Genomic DNA, 18,867 nt, shown 5'->3' on the forward strand with positions numbered 1-18,867 from the left:
AAATGTGTCAACTTTCAGGCCAATAAACTGTTAATTCATGGCATTGTGGAGAGGAAACCATTTAAACCTTTATACAATAGAGAAATCTATACAGAATAATATAACAGTAAATTGAATAGTAAAATTTGACAAAAAAATCTGAGATCTTTGGACTCATGACCTCAGTATTTCAAATGGCGTTTCCAAACTGTTGTCGCTCCTATACTCACACACTCTGAATCTGAAATGAAAAACAATGACTGAGGTTACGTGACCATCCTTCACCTTTAAACACGTTCACATTTAAAAATCTGATTCCGTTTGGCAATCATCAAAACTTTATGTAATTTGCCCAATGCTTTGAGAATGTCAACATGCTCATGTAATTAGGTATAAATGTTTCTCACGCCCCTCTTAGGTTTGGCTAAGAGGGGCATCAGTTGAGGCTGATGGTGTCGACCACAATGCAACAATTTAAGACCCAAAAGTAGAACTAAGACTCAGAGGCATAGGTCGCTGAGTAAGGGCAGACAATGGCGTTAACCAGGCAGTCGTCTGACTGTTCAGCAGGCACACGAGACAAACAAGGAGCTGAGCTTGGCTGGCAAACCAGGAAGTCCCTGAAGCACAGTAACAAAAGAATTGGGCAGGATCGTACACAACACAAGGATTTTTTTTTAGAAGTGGGAGAGTCAGCTGTAGCATCGATATTGCGTTTTTACAAAGAGCAATTTGGCGGCGGGAAGGAGCGGGGTCTAAATACTGCAGGCTGGAGTTAATGAGGGAGGAAGCAGAGGAATATACCAGGCTGGACTGAAGCCACCCCCAGGTGACACTGGGCAAGAGGCAGGGTGCATTCTGGACAGGTCACCAGTCTATCACAGGGATGACACAGAGATACAATAATTCACACCCACCTTCTCTTTTGACTGTGAGAGGACGCTGGAGTACCGAGAGGAAACCCACTCACACACAGGGAGAACATGCAAGCTTGGCACAGAAAAGGTTTGAAGACGGAACCTTCTTGCTGTCTGGCGACAGAGCTAACCACTGCGCTAACCACAGGTGACACAAAAAACTGTAAGGAGGAACGGGAAAGTCCTGGCGGGAATGCACACAGAAGGGCAAAACATTGGACTGCCAAAACTAGCAATATATTTTTTTTTTCCCTTCAATAAATAAATTAAAAATATTGACTCTGGAAATATAAGACTATAAATAAACCATTGATGGGTCATGAAAACACAGTAGACCAATGTTTATTTCCTGTTAAACAACTACACATCATTGTTTCCTTTAACCACAATCGTTCCACAACTTTAACCGCGTGTTTATTATTGTAACCGTGACGATGAAGGTCGGGTGCACTATTTCAGTAGACATTCCATTCCATATCAGAGGGACAAAACAAACAAACAAACAAACAAACATTTATATGGTCGTTCAGGTTTGAGAACCTGTTGTGAAAGACATGTTCCTGTTGAGTAGATCAAATATCGAATATGTATTGGGCTTGTACAAAAAGAAAAAAAAAAATTGGCAGGTGTCCCAAATTGTGTTCAAATAAAAACTTACATGCAATTACATGCATGTAATGCAAGACATGGCAAGCGGGGAAACTGTGTGAACTTGGCCTTTAAGCAAGGGAGTAGGAGTTGTTGGGAACATTTGGCAACCTTTGTTTCAGTTCCAGGATTTTTTGCTTTGTCACCATGAAGTATAATGATGTGTACTGTAATGACAAGGCTGTTAAATTGAATTAGTTCCTCCATGTGACTAAATTAAATGATTAATAAAAACACACAGATGAAGGTCAGTGAAATTTTCCCTGAACACAGATGGAAATGTTTTATGATTTATGCCAGTAGATTCAGCCTCTTTATGAGGAAGCAATCCCTGTATATCCAGGCTTTGGGAAAAGAGATAGATGAACATAGATGACTTCCTGAGAGGTGTTTAGCTGTATCATCTCAAAGAGCGCATTATTTTACTCCCTTGTTTTATATTGAACTAACCAGGTGGTTTACATGCATTTTTTTCCCCCAATGTGCAGTCAAAACCAATCTAACAAGGAAATGTGTTTTTATCACACCCAGACTAAAAGACTGACCCATTTAGAATTTTACAGTAACAAGTTCCTCATGTGTGAAAGTCTGCTCATTGGTTGGATTTTATACATGTGCAAGCCTGCAGGCCGCCAGTATTTGCACAGAGATACCTCTGTTCTTTTTACTGGAAGCATCCTGTTTTGAACAACATCATTTGTCTATGTAAACGAAGCAGAAATCATTCCTGCAAAAGATGCAGGTATCATGGTTAAGAGCTAGAGGAAGAGACTATGACAGGAAGATGTAGGCGCCTTTTTCTCAGCACCGAAGCTTTCGATCATTCCAGGTAGCTATCCAGGATGTTTAAATGGTTTCCATCACACTTGCACCAAGGCCCTTCGAACTTCTAATATAGTTTGCTGCTGGGCCTGTAAGAGGTGATCACATTGGGCCAGACATTAGTAGCATATTTTAAGTGGACTATGAGTTTGGATGTGGTGAGAGTCAAAGAAAAACAATATATGAAATGATGACAGAGATACATGAAGATAACAGAGCTAAGACGCATAAAATGTACTTCCTGGGGTTGGCTCTAATTTAATTTCCCCACCTTGCTCAGTACCTATCTAATAAAGGTGATATGGAAGAATATGTATCATGGATATTTATTTTAGCTCTACAGTCCACCACCTTGGTCCTGAAATGTCTCCAAAATATTGTTCCGCCACCTGGTCCTGCCACCACCACACGACTGCTTAGGACTTTGGTTTATGACTTTGGTTTATGACCAAATGCTTACAAAACTATAAAAATCAGCCTCAGCTGTACTTTATATTTGATGCTAATTAGCACATTTTAGCATTTATAACAAGATAGTGAGCATGGTAAACATTACCGTTCAGTTCAAAGCACCGCTGTGCCTACAGCATAGACACTAGTATGACTAGACTTTTGTTATGTAGCTAATGGGAGTGGTTAAATATTTACTTTGAGTTCAAAGCCTGATAAATTGAGGTTGTTTTAGATTAATGATGAATGAAAAACAGAAATATCACAAAAAATGTGCAAATGGCCAGTTCTTCAATAAGACATAATCCACTTGCAGGTAAATGCTAATAATATACAAACAGAAAAATATGTTTCATAATTTTAAAATAGATCATGATATTATGGAAACACAGTTAGCTGCATTTCATCCTAAAACTGTGCATCTCTGTGAATATTTCTGACTGCTACTATCACCTTTCAGTTGATAGAGTGAACATGTTATTATGAACAGTTATTTACACATCCAGCAGATAGAGAGCAACATCTTGATGTCTCTGTCCACCTTGATGAATGTAAGTTATAAATATTCACTTTCTTTCCATCTAAGCTGGTGATAAGCCTCTGATCGTCACTATAAGTGACAGTTTTCACACTGTGTATGGTCATTTCAACCACTGTTAATATAAAAATATTGATTATAGCAGCTTTAATAATTAATTGTTACTTAACTTCCATTTACCTGTCCATATAATGTGTGTGTGTGTGTGTGTGTGTGTGGGGGGGGGCAGAAACTGGAGCTGACAGGTTAATAAAAAAAAACCCCAAAAAAACTGTTAGAAATCTTCCTGGTAAACCTGAAGGCTCCGGCTGAATGAGCCAGCACAGGAACATATAGATTACGCCCAAAGACTCAAAAGCAGTTCTCAAAGTCAGGGACAGAAGCCTGATTTGATTTCCAGGGTTCAGACAAAATAAATAAATAAATAAAGGCAAGTCAGGGCCAAACAGGTTCTTCAATAGGCAATCAGCCCGAGAAACAGACTGGAAGGCTGGGGTTTATATACTGGGTGAGTGTAATCAGGAGCAGCTGTGTGAGCAGGTGAATGGCGTTGGCTTGATAAAGTGTGGGTGTGTCTAATGCAGGAGAACAGGGTGAATGGAAAATGACTTCAAATAATTACATAGAATTGCTGTGTAAGATATTGTGAAACAGTATTATTGTGTATTGTATTACCATTCAAAAAAAGCAATAGTTTTGTTTTAATTTTTTTATTGAAAATAGAACTAGAAAAAATTTGCTGGAAGATGAATGAATATTTTAACTTAAAAAATGACAAATAAAATACACTGTAACAGGCAAATAAATGTAACAAGCATACTAACCAGCATATACATACATTTGAAATATCTCAATGTTAATATCCCAACATTGTACACCATTTTCAATAGAGAAATGGCATCTTTACGTTTGAACCTTGCATATATTCGTTTTTTGGTTACTGTGAGATTAAGTTGGCCTTCTCTGTGTTCCCACACTGCAGTGAATCAGGTATGAGGATCCCTCCGTGGGGGTGAGTTTTTAATGCAGTGGCCACAGAGTCAAAAGCATGATCTACAACAACAGGAATAATAGGGTCACGTTTGAGCTGTAAGTGAGCTATTTGAAAAAGTAGCAACAAAAGTAAAACTAATGAGGTGATTTTCTTACCTATTTGCTTTTGATTTCTATATCTTTTTTGGTTCCTCTGATGCACTGAAATAAAACATGGAGAATCAGATGAGGAAATATACCAATAGACAAATTCAGTGCCTGGTTTTCATTCAAGTCATTGTGCATTTTGCACTCCCTAACACAGTCAAAGTACTTGCCATTGCCTACTGTACGGCAATCATTCACAGAGGAGGTCATGCTTTAAGTTCATATCTAGTCCGTCTTATAATCAAACAACTAATGTTGTACACTATGCAAACACAAATCGTTTCCTCAGATGCAGCACAGGTTCAACGAAGGCCACAAGCTTGTGATCATGTTCTGGCACAGTGATAAATCAAACTGTAATCACCTGAGGCAAGTGTATAATTATTTCTGACACAGTGTGTTTTGTACCTGTAATAACCACCATTAAACATCATGCAGTTCAATCAGATATCAATGAGAGGGAAACAAAAATACAGTACATAATAACTGTTTTTAACATTAGAAAAAGAAACAACTGTAGTTAGTTCCTCCAGTGTCCAGCCCTCTTACTTATCAGGAGCGTGCAACAAAGTCTGAGGGTTGGAAAGGTGACTGCTGGAAGTGGGCCTAAATCAATTTTGCTTACATTACAGAATGTCAACAGAAGAAGAAAACTACTGCACACCTGAACTTGATAGTGTAATTTTCTACCTACCGGTTAACAGCACATGGAGCACCAGAGCGGTAATTATGATGCCAGAAAGGCAAACACCCGCTGGTACGACGACCCAGGTCAAGTCCAAAGAAGTTCGACTGCCAATGACATGTCTGTGAGGTGAGGACTGATCTGTGAAGAGAGGTTACAGTTGTTGGGATTCGCTACATTCAAGATGGTGGAGACAACATCTTCTTTCGTTTGACAGACAGAAGAAGGCTATTGGAACCCACTTCCCCCCAATACAGTGTATACACTGATGCACGCATGGCACTCACTCAATAGGATTTTATATGAAAGAAACGGGACCGCAAACGAACTCAGAACAGCACATCAGAGATTCACTTTCTTCAGACTCCTTATGTTTACACATGGTGTCATCCATTATTGCACTCCAAATTCAAGTGGAGTAAATGATGCTGGTGCAGAGAATCCTTTTATCTTTCCAAATGGTGCCAAGAAACCATTTACAGCAAACTTCAAAGGTACATGCATATGTGATTATCCCATTAGACGTTCCAAGACAGTAAACAAAAAAAAAAAAATGCACTTTGCATTTCACTTTGAATTTCAAACTGACCCAGAGTGCCCCAGGTTGTGATTACTTACAGAGAAAGGAAAGAAAATAAAGAGTTGCGACCAGCCAGATATAGGCCACACAGGATGAACCCAAGAGAAGAGAAAAGAATATAAGTGTTCATCTCCCAGTCTGTAAGGAGCAGTAGCCCAAAAACCATACTTACTGCATTGTTCAAGACAGTGCGTAACTGTGGCAGCATACTTCACGCCGAGTCTCTTCACCTGTCCAAACACAGCATTCAAAATCATTGTCAGTCTAAATGTCATGGAACACACAGTTCTGGCACAAAGGAGTTAATATCTAACTAGACAAACATACCTGGACACAAGAGTTGCATAGTTCCTCTGCCAGGTTTAAGACAACAGCTTTCTTTTTCTCCTGGGAAATAGACAAAAGAAACCAAAAACCCGTTAGATCTTAACTGTGCAGGTGTTATAGATATTGTCATGTCTGTTTTGCTTTTACTGTCTCTTTCATCATCAACCATGACCTACAAATGAGTTTCCTGCAACAATAGTACCGGAAAACATGTTGTTGAACAACTTATATGACTTGTATATGTGTTGCTAGATGAGATTATAAAATGCTATTTTTAAGGTTTGATTACCTCTAATTGCTTTGCTGATTACTGATTGTGGTTACGACAACTTCGAGAAAAGTTACTGCATCCCAGCAGCAGAAATAGAAATACAAACAACAGTAAGCAAATACACAAGAATATGATACGCTATCATTACAAGCATGCCGTGACAGCTCCTTCATGCATCCGTACAGGCCATAAGGGGTCATTGAAAGGTTTGATGAGTATCAAAATGATGTGAATCTGCTTATGGCAGATTTTGGCAGGTGGTGGAACATTTAGATCATTTGCTTTGGTAAATTTATCAATAAAGCAATGTCAAAATACATTACAAAAGTATTATAATGAAAGCACTGGGTGGGCCCCCTCTGACTGATTATTATTATTGCATATGACATCAGAAGATGATTAATACTGTGTAAGTGTAAGTGTCATTGTGTAAGCAGTATGTCACTGTTGTAGCTGGGAACGCCAGATAAATCTCTGGAGTCATGAGATGATTAATGGGAGAGGAAAGAAGAAAAAACAAAGTTGATTTTTGTTGATATATTGGATCATTTGAAATTGAAATTAAACCATGTGAGAAGATGAGAAGATGAATCTTTATTTATGTGTTGTATTTTAAAAGCTTCTTATATTATCCATTGTGTAAAATCTTCATCTTAAAAGTAACTAGGAACTAAAGCTGTCAAATAAATGTAGTGGACTAGGAAGTACAGTACATTACTTGCGGAATGGAAGTATAAAGTTGCATAAAATGGAAATACTCAAGTAAAACACGTACAAACGTGTAAGTTAGTACACGTAAGTACAAACTGTACTTAAGTACAGTACTTGAGTAAATGCACTTTACTTTCCACCACTAGGATTTTAGAATAAAAGGGCCCAGACGTCTCCACCACTATCATCAAACACCAAATTTCTTTTGAAATCTGCTATACATTCAGATGAGGTTTGTCTTGACAAGAGTGTGAAACATACCACATGTACAGGGTGTGTTTTGGTCAACTGGCACACACCAGGCCCTGGAGACTTCACACACAGCCCCACGGAAAATGTTGCAGTCATCTGTGACGTAATCTTGAGCTCTTTATGGCCCTGTTGTCCTGTCACAGCGACCTCCCATGCTGGAAATTATTTGCACATTCATCATTATAATGAGCAATTCTACAATGCTTTAAACTGCATTAACTTGACAATATAATCAGTTTTTAAAAAAAAAAGAAAAAGAAAAAAGGGCTACCTTGGAATCTCCTACCAGCAAAGGGGCACCTGGTCCAGGACTGAGAGCCTACAGTAAACTGAAGAGGATAAAAGATATAATTATAGCAGCAGTTGTAAAAAGCACATCACATAAAGTGTCCATTAGCACTGAGAAAGAGATTTAAGTGAGATTTTGCCTCCTACAGCCTATTTAACACGTCATAATATGCTCCCAGACAGAGTTCCAGTGAACAGCTTGAGGAGCAGATTACAAGTGAATTCTCACAGTTGAAATTAGCAGGAATGGATTAAGGTGTGGACACAACTTCCCCCTCATAACCACTCCTTCTTTAATCAAACTGTCTTTACAAATACTGTCAATATCACAAAGGATTAGCGGTAACACGGGCAGATATGACTGCTGCAATGATGTAATAACATGAAATGAACACAAATGAACTTCAGTGCACTGACTCAGTTTTGGGAAATACGATTAAGGTTATTTGCGAGCTCGGAGTTAGATAATACATTCATGGCGCCTTTATGTGTGTATGAAAATTTGACCCTACTGCTAGTGCTGTTTTGGTTATGTTTTACCTAATAGCAGATAGCCAGGAAACCTTTAGTTGGGCAAACATTTAGCCTGGCTCTGTCGTGGTTTGCCGTGATGGACTGTTTGCGTTTGGGTTTTTTGTATTGTGTTAATTGTGTTTTTGACTTTATTGGTTGGCCCAGCCAAGCTTTTTTTTTTACACTTTTCTACATTTTTTGTACATATTAAACAAATAGATATATCATTTGTTAATTAGCTAGCTTTAGAGGTGCTGGTGCGCGGCTTTCATTACGCATAGAGAGAGCAATGCTAGCGTTTTCCCCCAGTTTCCAGTATTTGCACTAATCATAGCAAATCTGTTGCTACCAGTCGTCTTGTATGTAGTGTACAGACTCAATCTTCTAATCTAAATCTATGTTGCACAGTTGCTTCAGGGGAAAGGGCATCTTACTGTAATCAGACACCAAAACAGAGGAAAAAAAAATCTTTTTGCTTTGTCCTTAAATTCTACCATGTAAGTGAGGAGCAATCTCTAGGTTACCACTAAAAATGTCAGCCGTATCGGTTTTCTACTGCGACACTCCTAAAGAGCCAAAGGGGGGAAAGTAATCATTACCTTCATGCACAGTTGAGGGTGTGGATCCACTTCAGTAAATGTTATCTGAAAAGCAAAGATTGACAAATTAGTTATAGATGAAATAACACTTTGATTAACATGAAGCAGTGTCACAGCTTCTCAAGTGAAAGCCTGCAGTTTTTAAGTTTAGATCAGACTAACTGAACGCTGCACTACTCATTTAGCTTGGGTTCAGGCTTGTTTTTGTCTTTTCAGGTCAGCTGGACTCAGATGGGAGACTCTCTGCGTCACTGGCTATTTTTATATCAACAGAGAATTCCCCTCTCAAGTGACATGGAAACAGCTGACGATCTCTGATGTAAGTTCAGTCTCAGATTTTCATCACAGGTGCGCAGGCTCTCGCTTCATTCATGCGAATGTACTGTTAGTTCAGCAGCTGTTTGCATAAGCTGCTTGTGGGTTTAACTTGACTTGTTGTAACTCCCGCAGACGTCACTCTCAGAATGTTAATGGCAACTTTAAAATTCAACCAAATAAATAATTAAAATAAAAAAACCCTTGCTGTCGTCATAACCTCTTTCCTCTGTGTAAAGTATAAACTTTGCTTAGTCATAGAGGAAGAAGAGGAGTCTAAACACCTGACATCACAAGCTATATTCTGATCAGTCATCAGCATTCAACAACACCACGACATGTCCAAATTCCTTATAATATATTATTCCTGGCAGCACCTTTATCTGCTGATAAAGTGCCACGATGAGTCAGTTTTCAGAGGTAGTTCCTTGTTTTACCATCACATGAGCTGGATCCTGTCTATTTTCTGTGTGGCATTCCTGGGATGCCTTGTATCAATTAATCTTGTGCGTTGTTGACTCATACGCACACAGCCTTTGGATTTCATGCTTAAGTGATCAGCAGCAATCACCGCAACCTTAACAACACTTTAAAGGCTCGTACCTTCCCTCTGCTAACATTCTGGGAGGCATGTGGCAGATCCTCACAGACGCCGCCTTCTCTTTCCTGGCACAAAGCAACCACAGCGGTAACCGGACAGAGTGACTCCCATGATAGCGTCTCCTCCAGTGGATCAAAGACGACTCCAAACCACAGTTCCTCAAGACCTGCAGGGAGAGGAAGTTGCAACCTTTCACAACATATATATATATAGGGACTGGGTTTGAAGTACTACAGCACACTACACTACAGCCCCATTTACTACTGAATTTTTTGGCGACTAAAAGCAATCAAGAGACTCACGGTCTTTGAATGGGCAGACCTGGACTCTGGGGGCATCCATCACAGCTGACCATCCCTGCGAGGCATAATGAGTATCAATAATGTTATGTTTCACCGAAATTATGAAACACTGAAACGGATCCTATGTGCTTGATGGAGTGTTGACAGAAACCTATGACCTACCTCGATGCAGAGGCACGGCAGAGGTCGGGAGTAAAGGAGGGTGGCAGCCTTTACAGGTTCCTCTTTCTTTATCTGAAAGATAAACAAAGTTTTGTAATATAAATTCATCTTTCTTTGGTATTTGTGTATGTGCTTGTATGTGCAAGTGGGCTGGTTCTTGGTGATTCTTGAGTCACACAATTAATCAGCCACATTTTCTTTTGGAGTCACACTTGGCAGAGAAGGATTTCAACAACTCTCACGCTCTGACATGAAATCATTAGTGAGTATAGCCACGCTGCTTTTGACTCTGTATTCCCTTAACCATGTGTTGTAACCTTCCTGAGTTCATATTCAATATCTTCAAAAACAAATTCTCTGATTCTCCTAGTTTCCAATGAATAGAGGGACTGACCAGTGTGCTCGCCCCTGTGCCAAAACAGATGAAACCCTTGTAGCACAGACGGAGGTGGTAGCTGTGATCTTCGAGCATGTCTGATACACTGACGCTCAGCTCCTTCCTCTCTGGGTTTACATCGTACGATAGCCTGCCAGCTGAGAGAGACGGAGGTGAGTGTTAGTGAAAAAAGATTTTCAACTCGTGTACATGTAAGAGGCATACATTACAACGCCTGTGTTGTGGTTCCTGAACACTGGGTACATTTAGCTCTTAAGGTCTCTAAAATGTATTAAGATTGATCCCCCTTGGATTAAATTGCACAGGGCTGACTGACATACAGTATACACGCTGTGGTTTGAAATCTTCTGTGCCACACCGATTTCTGAAGATGTCCGGTCCTACAGGGCACATATGTTCCTAGGAACAACACTCTTCCATACCCTACCTAAATAAGGCTTATCTATAGTCTAAATCTATATGTGTAAAGATTATTTGTTACTTAAGCCGGGTCACTGTCACATGTTCTTACCTTATTAGTATTATATGTTTCTTGCCCTTTGCCTATGTCACTCACCCTTGACTAGGATTGGATTTGGGCAGTTCTCACTAAGTTATGCTTTTCCCAGCGTCCTTATCTATAAAACCTTAGTTACCATAGCTACGGAGGATAGAAATTGCTCCATCGAGACATTAACAGTCATAATAGAAAATAAACAGTGAATGATTGTTAAAAATACGTGGTTGTCATGACATGAACTCTCGGGGTGTGAGTAAAGTCTACAATAATAAAACAACACTAAAAGGAAGAAGATTCCTCCATATATGCTGAAATGAGGAGTCATACCTAACCAAGGCTTTTTTCAAAAGAATCAAAAATACTGTATATTTCACATATCAATGCATTGCCTAGTTTGCTTAAGAAAAAAATGCACTTACTGATGCAGTCTGGGACATGTCTTCTCAAATCTTCCATCATGCATTCTGTGGAGAAAAGTATAAAAAATTGAGAAGACTAAAAGTGGCCATGGTGGAGAAATAACAGCAAGACAAATGTGACATAACTCCCACTACATTTTCTTAGTGTGACTCATTTACCTTCATCTTAGGATAACTGCAGGTCAAAGTGTTTGTAGTTGCCTGTATCATTTACGTGGAAACACTTTGGCGATTAAACATCACCATTTATGGACTTTTTACTATCTAATACATCTCAACTTCAGCTTCTGTACTTCCTGTTTTCGCACCATCAAGTGCCCGTCAGCGTGTGTTTGCATAGCCTATGCATTGTGCAAATATACATCACGTGTTCTTACCTGGAGTTTCGTAGGTGCCAAACCAGGATATGCCACAGTAGCTCGGCACAGTTTTGACTATTACTTGCACTTGTTGGCTCGGAGAAACCTCAGTGCAATCATTCTCAACTTCCACCTTTAAAATGGGCAAATACAAACACATAAACTCAAGTCACATGTGCAGCAATGTCATCATGGAAACTGTTGTACATGTTTGGATTACAACAGAAAAGACTCATCAGACTCTAGATTAAATGAACACAACAGGGCTGTTAACAGTACCTGCAGCCCAGACATTCTTCCACGTGACGATCTTGTGAAGCTGAAAATTTGGCAGTTCACTATCATCCCTGCAGTGACGGTGCAAACAGACAAACCATGGATGGACTCTGTGGGGAAAAAAGTAGAAGTCAAACGGTAACAGTAAGTTAACCATTTATAAACTATTAATGCTTTTCAGCATGAGTTAGCATTAGTGTCAGTGTCATGAAGGAAGAAACACTGACTATGTGTATATACATTTTATTGTCTGGGTGGACTGTTAGTCAGAGGGATTCCCCTACTCCACCCCGGAGAGGTAAAGAAATTTGTGGAGGTCGCTAAATTACAAGTGTTAGTGTTTTCGAGCACGTCTTGTCAGGTCGTGCAGTTGTGGGCAGAATCGGGAACAGAACATGTTGACTGTCACACAGTCACAAGGCAAAAGAAGAAGTTTGAACATGGAAAGTGGTTGGTTTTGTAAATCAGACTTCCTTCACTCTTAATCTGTAAATTCTAGTGAATGTGTCACCACTGATAACCATGTCTAATTCTAACAAGTTCCACTTTGGCTTGTCATCAAAGAGCTGCATTTAAAACTTCCTCAATAGGAAAAAGTTAAATAAGATGAATAACAACTTCTGTACGTGGGAAAGGTCAGTTATAGAGAATGTACAGTCATGCTACAAAATATTAATTTATAATTTGAGTTTTTTTTTGTTTTTTTTTTAAAGCACTGCATTTACTGAACCTGCTGCTAATGGCTAAAGCATTCACTTCATGAACTTTATGTACTTGAAATGTACGTAATAAATTCAGCATCTACATGACACAATCTGGCTTCAGTAACTGTTTGGTACTAGCAATATATCATTCCCGTTAGTTAAGAGAGTTAGCGGATGTGGGAGCAGCTCTCTCACCCTGGCCTGAGCTCAAAATGTTCTCTGTGGGAGGAAAGTCTCTTTTTTGAGCCAAGAATTTACGTACCAGTAAGTTGGAGAAGAGTTTTGATTCTGAGGCGGAGTGAGCACTTCTGCCTCCCCTCACACCTCATGACCGTGGAGAGACTGATGTCGTGGAACACAGAGGACATGTTGAGACCTTCGGTAATGTTCTGACACGGAGGGCGAAACACATCTACACAGAAAAACATCATAAATGTAAATCATTATTTTGTCTGCCTGTATTGACTCAGGAGCATGCAGTCATACAGAAAGCCTCTGAGTGTGCTTTTTCTGCGGAGTCCCAGTGTGGCTATCATCATCATGGGTGTGTGCTTTCCTTGGAAAAAAGTCTCCAGCCTCGGCAGCCAGGACAAAAGAAATAAATCATCTGGTTATAGGGAAGAATAAAACATGCAGATATTCCCTCTATCTTTGTCTGTCCTTCACAACATCTTAATTGCTCCTTCACTCAAACCTTTTGTTGATGTGTTCTGCTTAATGAATAGAGTTCAACGGTTTAATCTGACACCCATATACCTGTCAGTGACTCAGTTCTACGGCATGGTTTAAAAAAATATATCAGATATTTATCTTTCATTGCATGTCGAGTGGTTCTGCATTTTAAAGTTTCTCATACCTTGTGATAGATGGGGCATCCTGCTTTCACACCCTCAAAAACGTTTGATGTTGTTCAATAGAATTTTTCGGTATCTCACAATAGATGCAGTTCTGAGCACTGAACAATTTTGTTTTTTAGATAAAGACAATATTGACTCTTGGCAGCCACGCATAATCTTAGGTGAGTTATTGTGCAGAATGGTGCTGTGTGCACGCATGAGTGCAGGTGTGATACAGTAGCCGTGCATGTCTATACTCACAATCTGGCTTGGTCTTGCAGTGAAGGCCCTGCAGGGAGAGAAGATAAAGAGACAGACAAATGAAGCACCCTGTGATTCTCCTCTATGAACTGTTAAACAATAAATGAACTCTGAACAAAGAGAACAAAGGAGCATTCTACATCCTCATTGCTCCTTCGGGGGGGAAGCCCAACCTGTTTTTACCTTTGCTGCGGTCCTGTGAAAAAAATCTATTTCCCTGTGATAATGTATTTATACTACAGTGCAATTATGTGAATCATCAATCCATTCCTATTTGGCAGTCACAACAAGAGTATGTGCTAAGCTGAACCACTATAAGGTTTCACACAGGTGATGCAAGTCGTCCAACAACGTGTATCACCAGGATCATCGAGTGCTATTTGCCAAGGTTCACTTCTAGAGCTTTGTGAAAGACAGCCTTGTTTAATCATCTGCCAGGAAATGCGTGAACACCACCTGTACCAAGTGATGACTGAGTATGTTTTGACTTGTATGGCGTGGAGCAGGTGCTTCTCGGTTTTGCTGTGTATAAAAACATCTCAGTTGTTCCATGTTTATACTAGTGCTTTATTTAAAAGAAGCATTGTTTTAAATTATATCCTTCATTTTATTCAAAGACCAAGCGCTATTCAGCGTCCCACAAGGTATATGAAGTCATTCACATTACCTGGTAGGTAATGATGATGATGCTTTGAAAGTGAACGCAGCTTATGTTTGGGGGTTTTCTTATATTGATTAACGTTTTTGAGCAGATATACTGGCAGGAATTGTGTTATTTTGGTGCATTTGCATCACAGAGAGAAGGGTAGAGCTAAAATATTCACAGTTTCAGAGTCTGTTCAAGTCACGGAAGAGAAAAGTAAACATGGTTTGTTACCAATCCACATAGACCTGCAGCTGTTTCCTCCTTAGGTTCAAGTAAATGATTACGTAAGGAGCCTGTATGGGATTCTTCAAATGTCAAGTACCCTACAGGAACTAGACAACCGCCAAGTTCCCTTACGATGATCTCAGTTGCCCGTTGCTTGTAGTGTTGCATGCATGTTCATCTTTGCAAAGACGTGTCATTATACAAATGTTTAAGTGAGTCAAGAGGTGAGTCGTGTCTGTGTCAGGAATCGGCTTCACAGCTTGAGTGCTTGCATCCTGATTAAACTGGTTGACTCTTGGTGCCTGGAGAGCAACTGAGGAAATCCAAACTTAAGGTTTACCTGAAAAGGTCTGTCACTAGAAACTGTATAGGAAAAAAATACCGATGTTGAGATTGGTTTCTTTTTAAACAGTTTTTAAACAAGCTGGCAGCAGTGCTTATAGTGTATTTTAGTTGTTGTAGAAGTGTTATTGTAAGTGTGGGTGTTTTTCTTTTAACCACTGGAAACAGTATTTTCATTGCTATAGAAATAGAACAGTGTTATTCTAAGTGTGGGTGCATTTCTTTTAACTACTGGAAACAGTATAATAAGGAGGATAAGCAGTATTTTTCCCTGTAGTCGCAGTAGACTTATTCACAACTCTTGTGATGTAATATAAGAAAATAGGAGTCAAGTGACAACCTGAGTGCAAGTCATGTGATGTTAATGCTTCTAAGGATGCAGATTTACCTGAGAACAGCTGGTGCCACATGTGTCTATCCTCTCCAGTCCTGTGCTTTCTGCTACAGCTCCATTCGGACCCAAACAAAAGTGAGACAGCAAGGCAACCCACAGGATCATCTTCAGGGGGCTGCACTGGACTTCTTCCTCCCTTCTGCTTCTCTGGGTTTTGTAACGTGTTATTTTGTCCTCTTGCTCTTCAGATTCCTCTTCTCTTCCTCTCTGGCCGGGCTGAGTGGCGGGGTCAGATGAGGCTCGGCTGGGAGGCTGACAGGTGGTTGGACGGTGAGGAGGCTCTCTTGTATATTTTATCCTGAATGTGATGATATCCAGTGTGTAGTGCTCTGAGGAAGAGCCAGCACAGAGTGGATTTAAATATTCCCTAGTGGAGGCGGAGCTTTGTTGTGACTGGTTGAAGTCATAAAAATCATAGTACACATCCTCTTACCCTCTTCATTTATTTTTTGTAATTAGCAATTATTATATATCATAAACCATAAAAATATATTTGACTGTCATAGCAAAAAAACTGCTATTAAGTGGAAATACAAAATCCCTGTCAACAGTGCATCCCACCCACCCACACACAAAGCACAAGCAGTTAAGTCTCTATTAGGATTTACAGAAAAGAGCAAAATATTTACAACTTACTGCATGCTTTAAACAAAAAAAACTCTGTCTGTTTCCTGAAAGAAAAGCTTTTACTGTAATTTACTATAAATACATCTTTAAATTCCAATAAATCCAGTTTAATCAGTCAAGTCAAGAGGAGACAAGACTGGCTGAAAGATGATACAAACATGATGTTCAGTATTCATTTTCACCCAGTTCAGTCCTTTATTGAGGGTTGAACACTACAGGGCAAAGTAAAGGAGTGCTGAATGAAAGATAATTACTGGTTGAATTTTGAGATTCAGGAAAAAACAAAATAGGAAGGGGCTGTGGGTACGTGCGTGACGTTTCTTGACATTTGGTTGATATGTCAACAGGACAAATATTTTGTCCAAAGGCATTAGTTTGTTATGATCGTGACCTGTGACATTTAACTCCCCTTTCTGAATAAAGAAAGAACACTTCCTCTTCACTTCATGATTGTACAACATGCCCTTACATGGGCAACACACTGTAGTGTTGAACTTAGCTTGAAGGTTCACTATACCATAGAGTTATATATATATATATATATATATATATATATATATATATTGACTATAGCAGCTTTAAGTCAATTATTCAGTTTCTTTATCATATCTTTATCATATAATACTGAGCATGAACGTTGCTCAAACCAACCGTAACAACATAATAATTTTCTTCTTGATGAGAGCGTACATGACTTTTAGAGACAAAATGTACTTTTTCAGGGTTGCCACAAATCATCTACAGGAATGTCTTGAGGCAACATCTGAAATTCTTACCACTCTAATGCTGGGAATGAGACAGGGAAGAGGTTGTCCAAATTCAGCTTCCAAGCACTTCCAAGTTAATCACAGGTTATTTGAGGCACTCACTTACAGATCAGAAAAAGTCAGATCAGAGGCAAACTCACTTCACTTACAGTCAGGTACTGCATTTCTTTTAAATTCCCTGTTGTGCAATGATCAAATGGCAGAACCACAAAGGAGTGGAGACAAGTAAACTGATTATTGCAATAGTCAGTTACAATCATGACCCAAAAACTGATTTTATCTCGTTACCATGGAAAGGACAACTGTTTCATCTCAATGATACACCTTAAAAGAATTTTTTTAAATTAAAAAAATAAAACACACTGACAGTGTGTTTTATTTTCAATGTCAAAGTCAATGATATAGATGCACACACAAAGTATCAGGCATGTGAGTAAACAATAGGCCATTAACTACTTTGCAGATGGCACTTAGCCCAGCTTGTGATTCTTTTAAGCTTCCTCAATAAAAAACGTGAGGTGACAGAAAATTGTTTGATCCTGTATAAGATCAAAGACAGAGCTATTGACATAAGATGGACCGTTTTATTGTCTTAGTAACTGAAGATGAAAAGAACTGTTTCACAGAAGTGGGTTTGGAGTATCTTGTCTGCTCTGTTGGTTGTCTAACTAGCTTTGTGTAATGGCTCTACCTACTGGGACTGTGTGAGTACTACAATACTTGTAGTTTTTCTGTCTCCCTGTCATGACACCTCTCAGGTACATTGGCAGTAGGTTTTTGTGTGATAATAACTAACTTGTAAATATTAGTCCCAACCTTTAATAATTAGCCATGAGTTTAATAGAATAGTGAGCCCTAAAGTCTGCATTCATAACTGTTGCTAATTCATTCTCATGTTATAGCAGTAAGTGTGCAGTTTTTTATTGTAAGTCATTAATTAGGGATTCCTCCACTGGAATAATATACCATGTGAGTTATAAATGTCAATAAATAGATGGATGAATTAAATGAATTAAAAAGCTAGCTAACATCCGATGCTACATCTTGAATAAATAAATAAAAAAAACATCATATGGACATTTTAACAAGGTTAAAAACTTGATTGTCATCAGAGGGGGACTTTAAGAAATAATAAAGATGACAAGTTATAACCCCTCTTTAAAGTAAGTTAATATCTCATTATGTTTGTATGTGTCCAAGGCATTATTTTTGTCTTGGCAATCGACCATAATAATAATAACAACAACAACAATAATAATAATAATAATAATAATAATAATAATAATAAATAATAGGAAAAATAAAAAAAGTAGTTTTTAACTCAATCGCCAGTTAATTAATTATCTTTTGTCATAAATTGGAGGCATATGCTGCGCGTAATTACGCACGAGTCAAACAGCTTGTATCAAATAATTTGTTAAATCGACAACAAATCCTCGCGACAGCACAAGATAATTGGGACACTACACGATGGTGAGTGTCTGTACCCAGTAGAAGAGAATTATAACAACGGTTCCGATATGGGAATACAGAGTGAAATGATGTTTGGATTTGGAAACGCCCTCGGGCTAAGACACAAACTCCAAAATTCAGGGAATACGAACATTATAATCTGTTGAACACCTACTTTTCCAAAGGCAAGTACTTCTTCCATTGTGAGCTTCCTCTCAGATTTCCTCTATAGCCTGTATCACGGCCTGACTTACCTTTAACCTGCTGTCAGCTGCTGTAAGCTGCTCATCCTGCTCTGTAAGAATTATCAATCTTTGCTCATCCTGCACTGTAAGAAATGTCAGTCTCACTGAGTCATGTAGCCTTTCCATCCTTGAATTCCTTTTTGGTGATATAAATTTAAACCAGTTAAATTATACATCAATTTTACTTGTTTCCAGTGAAGTGGTTTACTGTTTCCAGAGAAAGAGCTGTTTTAAAGTAATAACCCATCGCTCCTCCTGTTGTAGTTGTTCCCTCAAAATTTCGCCAACAATTGCAATTGGCATATAGCAGAAAAAATT

General features: G+C 38.9%; 1 protein-coding gene across 2 annotated transcripts; it reads right to left on the bottom strand.

The window, feature by feature from the left end:
• Positions 1-3,584: 3,584 nt before the first annotated feature.
• On the bottom strand, positions 3,585-18,823 carry il17rel (interleukin 17 receptor E-like). 2 transcript variants are annotated; one of them, XM_056368151.1, is made up of 19 exons: positions 18,559-18,823; positions 15,453-15,787; positions 13,852-13,879; positions 13,017-13,166; positions 12,054-12,160; positions 11,793-11,907; positions 11,416-11,460; positions 10,495-10,634; positions 10,101-10,172; positions 9,939-9,993; positions 9,639-9,802; positions 8,721-8,765; positions 7,592-7,649; positions 7,330-7,475; positions 6,087-6,146; positions 5,932-5,989; positions 5,189-5,320; positions 4,504-4,548; positions 3,585-4,407 (listed from the first exon to the last, which is right to left on the bottom strand). In XM_056368151.1, exons 2-19 carry the CDS (start codon positions 15,561-15,563, stop codon positions 4,292-4,294), a joined length of 1,647 nt encoding a protein of 548 aa, XP_056224126.1. In that variant the 5' UTR covers positions 15,564-15,787; positions 18,559-18,823; the 3' UTR covers positions 3,585-4,291. The 2 variants fall into 2 exon arrangements, with proteins under 2 accessions (XP_056224126.1, XP_056224127.1); XM_056368152.1 differs by having other exon boundaries at positions 18,480-18,570.
• Positions 18,824-18,867: the final 44 nt, after the last annotated feature.

This window comes from Seriola aureovittata, chromosome 22 (assembly GCF_021018895.1).
Source record: "Seriola aureovittata isolate HTS-2021-v1 ecotype China chromosome 22, ASM2101889v1, whole genome shotgun sequence".
NCBI lineage: Eukaryota > Metazoa > Chordata > Actinopteri > Carangiformes > Carangidae > Seriola > Seriola aureovittata.